General features: G+C 35.3%; 1 protein-coding gene across 1 annotated transcript; it reads right to left on the bottom strand.

Moving 5' to 3' along the window:
- Nucleotides 1-7,019: 7,019 nt before the first annotated feature.
- Nucleotides 7,020-10,282, bottom strand: LOC109816013 (3-methyl-2-oxobutanoate hydroxymethyltransferase 2, mitochondrial-like). The gene is made up of 7 exons (XM_083067048.1): nt 9,786-10,282; nt 9,437-9,709; nt 9,154-9,360; nt 8,928-9,074; nt 8,004-8,494; nt 7,793-7,891; nt 7,020-7,509 (listed from the first exon to the last, which is right to left on the bottom strand). Exons 2-5 carry the CDS (start codon nt 9,530-9,532, stop codon nt 8,222-8,224), a joined length of 723 nt encoding a protein of 240 aa, XP_082923174.1. The 5' UTR covers nt 9,533-9,709; nt 9,786-10,282; the 3' UTR covers nt 7,020-7,509; nt 7,793-7,891; nt 8,004-8,221.
- Nucleotides 10,283-10,609: the final 327 nt, after the last annotated feature.

Genomic DNA, 10,609 nt, shown 5'->3' with positions numbered 1-10,609 from the left:
CTTCTTGAGTTATTAAGCACTTAGTGTTTGAAATTGCTATAGAGTGTTCTAAGTCAAGCATGTATATATTGTCAATCCTTTTTCCTATGAATTTGATTTCTTTAGTCTTTTTATCACATATCAAGCAACATGTATTATCAAATTCAATTCTAAAACCTTTATCACTTAGTTGACTTATACTCAGCAAATTATGTTTCAAGCCATCAACAAGCAATACATTTTCAATCAATGTTTGAGAGGAGGAATTACCAACATTGCTATGACCAAGAATTTTCCCCTTGTTGTTGTTACCATAGGTAACATACCCTTCATTCTTCAATTTCAGACTTGAGAATTTTGAAGGATCCCCAGTCATATGCCTTGAGCAGCCACTATCAAGATACCAAAGTAGATTTTTGGCCCTCAAGCATTCAATTGTGTCTTGGTCAGTTCCAGCCATCAAGCACAAGTTGTTCTCCTCACATTCGGATTCATCACTTGATGTGCTTGAGTCATTATCTTCCCAAGCAATGTAGGCTCTCTTCCCTTTTCCATTTTTCTTAAATTTCTTCTCCTCTTGTTGCTTCTTCAAGAGATTTGGACACTCAGCTTTCATGTGTCCCGGTTTTCCACATTCAAAGAAATTGAAGGAGGATGTGCTTGCTTCCTCTTTCTTGTTTGTCTTTTTATTGAATTTGTAGGGGGAATTCTTCTTTCTTCTCATGAACTTTCTGAACTTCTTCACCAGCAAATTGAAGTTCTCAGTCTCGGAATCATCGAAGCTTGTTTCTTCACACACCTCTTTTCCTTTGGCAGATTTCAAAGCTTTCAATGACACTCCTTTTCCTTTCTTATCCTACTGCTCATGTTCTTCAAATATGTGCAGCTTTTGCTCATGCTCTCTCAGCTTCCCAAAGAGAGTAGCTAATGTCAAGGAGGTCAAATCCTTTGATTCTTCAATGGCTGTTACCTTTGCTTGCCATGATCTGTCCAAGCATTGCAGCACTTTTAAATTCAGCTCTTCTTTCTCAAATTTTCTGCCAAGGTCAACAAGGTGATTTATCAAGTGTGTAAATCTCTTTTGAAAATCAGAAATAGATTCACCGTTTTGCATTCTAAACAGCTCATATTCTCTAATGAGAGTATGCTTTCTTGATCTCTTTACATCACTTGTTCCTTCATGAGTGACTTGCAAAGTATCCCACATTTCTTTAGCAGATATGCATTGTGAAATTCTAAAAAATTCATCAATAGACAATGCAGATATTATGATGTTTTTGGCTCTCTTATCATGTTAGGCTCTTTTCTTTTCCTCATCACTCCATTCACTCCAATGTTTTTCCTTTAACTCATCACCATCTTTTTTCATAGGGATATAGGGTCCATTTTCTATAGCATCCCATACAGCAATATCAATAGCTTCAATGAAAATTCTCATCCTAATTTTCCAGTAGACATAGTTTTCACCATTGAAAACAGGAGGTCTATGAATAGACACACCCTCACCATAGGGTAGGTTGTTATTGGCCATTTTTGCAATCTTGAATAACTCTCAAGAACCTTGCTCTAGATACCAATTGTTAGAAAAGAATGGCACAATCCAAGAGGGGGGGTGAATTGGATTCTATGACCTTTTAAAAATTATCAGAGTATTTAGGATCTTTATTTCACTTAAACTTTTCTAAGACTGAATTTTTCAAATGAAGCTCCCTTAAAGACTTGTTATGAAAGTATGAATGCAATATGCTTTCTTGATTACAAAATTGTGAGGTTCAAATATAATGTTCTAATTCAGATTTAAACCAACAATTTTCACACACACATGTTAATCAAGAATTATCTTCTTTAATGTTCAATCAAGCAATTACTCAAAGTAAAAGATAAGGTAGAAAAAGATTGCACAAGTCTTTTATACTGGTTCAGCCACTCCACATGTGACCTACATCCAGTCCTTAATCAACACCTGATTAAGATTTGTTCCACTATCTTAAGCAAGAAGGTTTACAAGCACACACACATGCATATACTTCAACACTAAAGATAACCACTTTCTTGACCCCAAGAAAGCACCCCTTGTAGAAACCCACTACAAGAAACCTTACCTCTTGAGAAACCCTTCTCAATATTTTACAAAGATTCACAAAGAACAAAGGAACGAATTCACCTGGAATTCTTGAAGCAAATCTTTTATCTTCCCCTTTCAAGAATATGATGATGATGATCTTCTAACAAAGTTGTTCACAAACGTTTTCACTCTTGGATTTCACAAAGAAAACTCTCCAAGATGGTCACAAAGACTCCACAAAACGCTTTTCACAGTTTGATTATCAGTTCTAATTTTGTCTGAAGTTTCAAAAAGTTCAAGCTATTTATAAAAGTCTCAGACGCAGATAATCGATTATTTTAAAGAATAATCGATTATTTTGTTCTTCAGGTTTTCTGGAAACCAACCAAGAACAATATAATTGATTATTTTGTTGGATAATCGATTATTCCAGAGAGTCATTTCTGGGATAATCGATTATTTTGGCAAATAATCGATTATTGCAGCAAGGCATCCCATTTTGCATGTTGCTGGAATAATCGATTATATTTAACGATAATCGATTATTTTGAGTTAATTTTTAAAACTTCATTTTATACCTCAAAATAAGTTTCTAATCTTCTTAAATCATCATCATTTACTCTCTACTTAGTTTAGATATAGAATTTGCTTATGCACAAAGCATACTAAGCACACACAATATAAAAACTCATTCAAAACAACTTAATTCCTAAACTCTATTACATAGCTCCATTACATAGCATTTTCTTGACTTTTCTTTGACTTTGTTTTTGTGCTTCCAAGTTGTAAGTTGTTGTTGTACATGTGCTTCCAAGTTGTTGTTGTACACTTATGTTGTGATCATCAAAACTCCTTTAGGCTTCAAGCTCTCCTAAGCTCAACACACACCTCCTCCAAATTTCTTTTTGAAAATATTGTACAAATGTCTCAAAAAAAACCTGTGTTCAACTAGGATAGGAAATTCTTCAAACACTTGTAGCAAACCCTGTACAAAATGACAGTTAGTACAAAAGTTTGCCAACAACTTAGACAATTATAGTCAGCAAGTATGAATCAATTTACCTTTTGTTGGTCACTCATGAAAATCCATTTGTTGGTCTATACATCACCAATATCCTCTAAAAGCAAATTCAGAAACCATCTTCATGACTCTTTCGTCTTAGTTTCCACAACAGCAAATGCCAAGGGAAAATATTGATCGTTTGGGTCTCTACCAACAACAATCAATAGTTGACCTCCATACTTTGTCTTTAGGAGGCATCCATCAACACCTATCAAAGTTCGACATTCCTTTTGAAATGCTGATTTACAACCTTCGAGGCACATGTAGAAACTTTTGAACGTTGGTAATATCTCCAAACTTGGCCCCTAAATGTTGATAACACACGTATTTGAAGGGTTTCTTTGTTTAATTTCAGCAACATACCTCCAAAGTTGTTTATATTGCATTACAAAGTCATCATCAATGACATCCTTTGCTATTTGTTTAGCCCTCCATGCCCTCGACATTGATATTCTAGTTGAATAATTGGCTTGAATTTCACCAACTATATCTCTTAATGGCATGTCACTAGTTGTGGCTTTCATTTTGTTAATCAAAACCTTGGCAACCCAGGAAGAATTTGCACAACTATTATGAAAAATCTTCCATATGTGTGCATATCATGCAAAGTATTAAGCCTATAAGTCTCAGAATTGCTCACCTTGCTCAGATAGACAGGGTACTCTATTGAGCTTAGGGGAGCCTGAACTTGATGAGGTCAAGATTATCTCTGAAGCTTAAAGGAGTTTTGATGATCACAAAATGTGTGTCAAGGACAACAACAAACAACAACAACTTAGAAGACAAAAACAAAGTCAAAGAAAGTGCTATGTAATAGGGATTAGTATGTACATTGTGTTGAATGAGTTTATTTGTTGTGTGTGCTGTGTGCATAAGCTAAATCTATATCTAAACTAATTAGAGAGTGTATGATGATGAGTTAACAGAACTAAAAAGTTATTTTGAAACTTAAAACGAAGTTTTGAAAAATAACTCAAAATAATCGATTATCATTAAATATAATCGATTATTCCAGCAATAGGCAAAATAGGATGCCTTGCTGCAATAATCAATTATTTGCAAAATAATCGATTATCCCAGAAATGACTTTGGAATAATCGATTATCCAGCAAAATAATCGATTATATTGTTCTTGGTTGGTTTCCAGAAAACCTGAAGAACAAAATAATCGATTATTCTTTAAAATAATCGATTATCTGGTTCTGAAACTTTTATAAAAAGTTTGAACTTTTAGAAACTTCAGAAAAGAGTTAGAACTGAGAATCAAATTTAGAAAAGCGTTTTTGTGGAGTCTTTGTGACAATCTTGGAGAGTTTTCTTTGTGAATCCAAGAAGAAAAACATTTGTGAAAAACTTTGAGAAAGGATCATCATCATCATCATATTCTTGAAAGGGGAAGATTAAGATTTTCTTCTGAATTCCAGGTGAATTCGTTCCTTAATTCTTTGTGAATATTTGTAAAATCTTGAGAAGGGTTTCTCAAGTGGTAATGATTCTTGTAGTGGGTTTCTACAAGGGGTGCTTTCTTGGGGTCAAGAAAGTGGTTATCTTTAGTGTTGAAGTATATGCATGTGTGGTATGCTTGTAAACCTTCTTCATTGAGATAGTGGAACAAATCTTGATCAGGTGTTGATTGAGGACTAGATGTAGGTCACATGTGGAGTGGCTGAACCAGGATAAAAGACTTGTGCAATCTTTCTTACCCTTATCTTTTACTTTGAGTAATATCTTGATTGTACATTAAAGAAGATGATTCTTGATTAACATGTGTGTGTGAATATTGGTGGTATAAACTGAATTAAGGCATTTCATTTGAACCTCATTACTTTGTAATCAAGAAAGCATATAGCATTCATTCTTCTATAAACAAGTCTTTGAAGAAACTTCATTGAAAATTCAGTCTTAGAAAATTTTAAGTGAAATAAAGATCCTAAATACTCTAAAATTTTTTAAAGGGTCATAGAATCCAATTCACCCCCCTCTTGGATTGTGCCATTCTTTTCTAACAATTGGTATCTAGAGCAAGGTTCTTGAGAGTTATTCAAGATTTCAAAAATGGCCAATAACAACCTACCATATGGTGAGGGTGTGTCTATTCATAGACCTCTTGTTTTCAATGGTGAAAACTATGTCTACTGGAAAATTAGGATGAGAATTTTCATTGAAGCTATTGATATTGTTGTATGGGATGCAATAGAAAATGGACCCTATATCCCTATGAAAAAAGATGGTGATGAGCTTAAAGAAAAACATTGGAGTGAGTGGAGTGATGAGGAAAAGAAAAGAGCCCAACATGACAAAAGAGCCAAAAACATCATTACATCTACATTGTCAATTGATAAATTTTTTAGAATATCACAATGCATATCTGCTAAGGAAATGTGGGATACTTTGCAAGTCACTCATGAAGGAACAAGTGATGTTAAGAGATCAAGAAAGCATACTCTCATAAGAGAATATGAGCTGTTTAGAATGCAAAATGGTGAATCTATTTCTGATTTTCAAAAGAGATTCACACACTTGATAAATCACCTTGTTGACCTTGGCAGGAAATTTGAGAAAGAAGAGCTGAATTTGAAAGTACTGCAATGCTTGGACAGATCATGGCAAGCAAAGGTGACATCCATTGAAGAATCAAAGGATTTGACCTCCTTAACACTTGCTACTCTCTTTGGGAAGCTAACAGAGCATGAGCAAAAGCTGCACATATTTGAAGAAAATGAACAGTAGGACAAGAAGGGCAAAGGAGTGTCATTGAAGGCTTTGAAATCTGCCAAAGGTAAAGAGGTGTGTGAAGATTCAAGCTTCGATGATTCCGAAACTGAGAACTTCAATATGCTGGTAAAGAAGTTCAGAAAATTCATAAGGAGAAAGAAGAATTCCTCCTACAAATTCAATAAGAAGACAAACAAGAAAGAGGAAACAAGCACATCCTCCTTCAATTGCTTTGAATGTGGAAAACCGGGACACATGAAAGCTGAGTGTCCAAACCTCTTGAAGAAGCAACAAGAGGAGAAGAAAAACAAGAGAAATGGAAAAGGGAAGAGAGCCTACATTGCTTGGGAGGATAATGACTCAAGCACAACAAGTGATGAATCCGAATGTGAAGAGAACAATCTGTGTTTGATGGCTGGAACTGACCAAGACACAATTGTACACTACTAGAAAAATTAAAATTAGAGAGGGAAAAAATCCGTCACTAAACTTCATAAAATCCGTCACAAATAATTTAGTGACGGAATTTGTGACGAAAATGATTCCGTCACAAAATTTGGCGTCACAAAATATTTAGTGACGGATTATTTTCTCCGTCACAATTAGTGACGGAATTAAGGCGTCACAAACAATATAATTTCTGTCACAAATTTGTAACAATAAATGTTTAGAAATTAATAAAAATCCGTCGCAATTTGTGAGGGATTAAATCCCTCGCAATTTGTGAGGGATTAAATCCCTCGCAATTTGTGAGGGATTAAATCCCTCGCAATTTGAGAGGGATTGAGAGGTATGTAAAATCCCTCGCTATTTGAGAGGGATTAAATCCCTCGCTATTTGAGAGGGATTGAGAGGTATGTAAAATCCCTCGCTATTTGAGAGGGATTTTATCCGTCACTAACTGGGATGAATCCCTCGCTAACTGTTTGATTACTGAATTTGAGAAAACTATTGTTTTAAAACTCTGGTAATCGATTACCTATACATGTAATCGATTACCAGACAATGGAAATCATATGTTCGAAAGTTATTTATTAAAAGGTTCTCTGGTAATCGATTACCCATTTATTGTAATCGATTACCAGAGACTATTATTGAAACAATATCAATCAAAACAAAAATATCAAGTCTTTTTTATGAAAATGCATGATATCATTTAAAATGAAGATAAAAGAACAATACAGACATCAAGAGGAGTTCCCAAGATTAATGATGTGCTTAATCGGCAAAACAACACATGAAAAATAATGAATGACCTCTATCAGTGTAACTATGACAATAAAGCTTCATTGGAGTATATCCATAGCCATGATACTTTTCATCATTTAGAGATCAAAATCCACAAGGCACACATTTAGGCAAAGAAATGGTTTTACCAAGTGTTTTTACTATTATTTAACCCCAAAATTAGAAACAAGACAGCTTATATGATAAAAACTACAGAAAATGATGCAGTACACGAGGACGTTACTTGAAAATTTCACTGGAAATGCAGCAGTATGACCATTAAGTCTAAGTTTTGCCCACAAAGAAACACGGAGGTTTTATTTATTTCTATATCCAACTGGTGAATTTAAATTTTATTCAAGAGAATATTAAAGGAACACATAATTATTACCTGACGTGAGTAATGCTCAGCATCCCTCTTCATGGCAGCCATTTCAACTCTCATTTTTTGCATTTCAGCCTGAAACAGAGAAACCAAACGTATCAATAATGGGAACGGTCTACTTCTAAACAGTGACATTTAATATGCATAAAAGATAGAAAATAATCAAAATATGTGCTCTAGTTATATTTATACAGAAAATCGAAAGTGCTTTGAATTGGTGGCAATAAACAACAAACGACATTGACTCTAAATATGCTATACACTTATCGATAAACTTTGTAGACAGTATGAAATATAAGGAAACCTAATAAAGTTAAAAAAAATGGCCTACTTTCTTCTCAATAATCTGTTTAAATACCTGTTTTACTTGATTTGCCTCTTCTGGTGACTTTTTTTGTTCCCGGCGCACACGGGCTTCCATGTCTTGTAGTTCTTGATTTAAAGTTGCACATTCAACCTGATAATATATGTTACCAAAAAAATTTTAGCAGATTTTTCTTTCAGAATAGTAATCACTAATCAGCCTTCACATTCAAAAAGGAAAAAACGTTAACTATTTATTCATGTACCTCAAGAAGTGCCACCTTCTGCTCAAGTTCTGTGGCTTTAGCTGTCTTCTCATCTGCTACTCTCTGAAGAGAAGCAACTAATAAATCAATTTTTATATTTAACCTAATGTCAATAACAATTCCACAAGCAAAAGAGCTTGACAGGGGGAACCAAAGCAGGCTTGTTATTAACTCCTGATTTATCATTGTGGAATTGTAACTATTGCTCATTAATATTTTTAATGGTAAATCAGATATCTAAAAAAATTAAATAGCAAGACCAAAAAGCACCATATTGATGACAATATGATGCCAAACTTTATCAAAAAAGCTTGAGGGAATGTAGTCAGACTAACATAGAATTTTAGAGTAACCTGAAAAAGATACGTCACCTCAAAATTAGCAATGAATCCTATGATGTTTGAAAGAAGAACAAGGTTAAGGTATGCTACAAATACCTTTGCATGGTGGGGGTGTTGAAGCATACCAAGCAGATCATGGTAAACCAAAACCTGCACGAACAATGAAACTAAATTAGAAATCTTCTGCTTTAAGCTTTACCTAGAAAAGATTTCTTTCGTCTCTTCACCGGAAGAACAAGTGTAAAGTAGAATTGAAACTCACAAGCAATGCTTTGTTCAATTATCTGAATAATGACTAAGGGGTAACCACATTAGAATTCCATCCCTTGCTATAAGCAGTAAAGACTAAAGAGACTCAAGATCAATCTTAAAATATTCTCAAAACTCAATAATTTCTACACGCATACATATGAAAGTGGCAATATCATTCAAGAGAAACAATTAATCACGAAACAGAAAGTCCAAAACAACAATTTGATGAAACAAATAAAACAATGATCATGCATATTTAGCTATACAAAATTGGTGCCACTGCCACCAATGCACTCATCCTTTAGCCAAAAAAGCAATCAGGCCAACTGACCTGTCCACTGCAAAATGGTCCAGCCCCAATTCCAATAGTAGGAATTTGAAGGGCTGCTGTTGCTGCGGCAGCAACAGGTGCAGGCACACATTCCAGAACAACAGCAAAGCACCCTGCTTCTTGCAAAGCCAATGCAGTCTCTACAACCTACACAAATTCATTTCCTTCAGTTAAAAGACAACAATAAAATGGATTAAACACCAAATAGGTGCATCAAGACACACACCTTGACAGCACTAGCAACATTCTTTCCTTGAGGTCTAAACCCCCCCAAAACACTAATGGCCTGGGGAGTAAGGCCTACATGGCCCATTACAGCTATTCCAGCTTCAACAATAGCCTTTGCTGCAAAAATTCTCGAAGGAGACCCTCCTTCCAATTTTATGGCATCCATTCCTCCTTCTTTCAAAATTCGAACTGCTGTATCCACCGCCTGCTTAAATTCAAAAAAATAAATTACACCATTATCCCTTGAAATTCACAAAATTGCAAATAAACCTTTTCTTTACCCTTATAATAACTCTCTTAAGTTGTTTGAAAAAATGACGGTGACATCCATAAACGTTAAAAAGCAGGGTAACATTAAAAAAAGCAGAGGTTACCATGAAATCTGAGGAACACGAAATGCAGGAAAATTAGTGTAATTTACTAGAATAAAAAGGACAACACTTAAAAAGCATTGAAGAATGAGTGAAACAACTAAACGCAAAAATGCATGAGGATGCTTCTGCTGCTTCCTCGTTTCTTCCGGCGTCGCTTCGATGGGAACGGAGGCAGAGTCCCTACAATAAGAGAACGATAAACAATAAAGGAAAAACGTTACAGAGCATTGGCGGAAGGAAGAGGAGAAAGACTGACAGGCTTATGAGGGTGGTGGAGGCGGCGGGGAGGGGTTCGTTGGATTGCTCGATGATGGCGTCGATGTCGGAGACTTCAGTGTAGGATTCGAGAACCTTCTTGCAGTAGAAGCGGGAAGCACTAGTCTCCCACCACGTAAGGCCGGATGTGGTGCCCGCGGAAGGTCATGAGCTTATCCTAGGGGCGCGCGAGACTTTTTAGGGTTTCAGCTTCAGGGGCGCGCGCGAGGGAAATTATTTTCGTTGAAGAGGGCTCCCTTCTCCCCTCTTTTAGGGTTTCTTAAATTACCCTTTTGCCCTTCTAGAAGGCTTGGGTCAAATTGGGCCCAAACTGATTTGAACATTGCAAAACAAGGCCCAAAACGTTTCCAGATTCCGTGGGTCATTTTCGGGCTCCATTTTGACCATCTTAGGCTTCGAATTAGGAGATGCACATTAGTGAGACATTTGTAGATTTTTCTCTTAACTTTCCAACGCCACCAAGATTGCTCAATTCGGAGTCCTGTAGCTCTAGATAGAGCCAAAAAACCGAGCGAAGGTCAAACTGTCCAGAAACAGAAATTTGATTAGTTTTGCAATTAGGCCCATAATTCAAATGACAGGAAGTTTTTAAATTATAAGTTAAGAACTTATTAGTTAAGAACTGAAAAATTATTAGTTAAGAACTGAAAACTTATTAGTTAAGAACTGAAAAATTATAAGTTTGTGAACTAGCTAATTGAATTGGAAGTTTTTTGTAGGATAATTGATAATTATAAAATGTCAAGAAATAATTCTTATAACGAGGATGAGAAAATGACAGGAAAGATAAAGTAGTTTTTAAAT

This window comes from Cajanus cajan, chromosome 11, assembly GCF_000230855.2.
Source record: "Cajanus cajan strain Asha chromosome 11, NIPB_CcT2T_4, whole genome shotgun sequence".
NCBI classification, from domain to species: Eukaryota; Viridiplantae; Streptophyta; class Magnoliopsida; order Fabales; family Fabaceae; genus Cajanus; species Cajanus cajan.
Note: the sequence above shows the minus strand (reverse complement) of the source record. Positions and strands in the feature narration are given on the sequence as shown.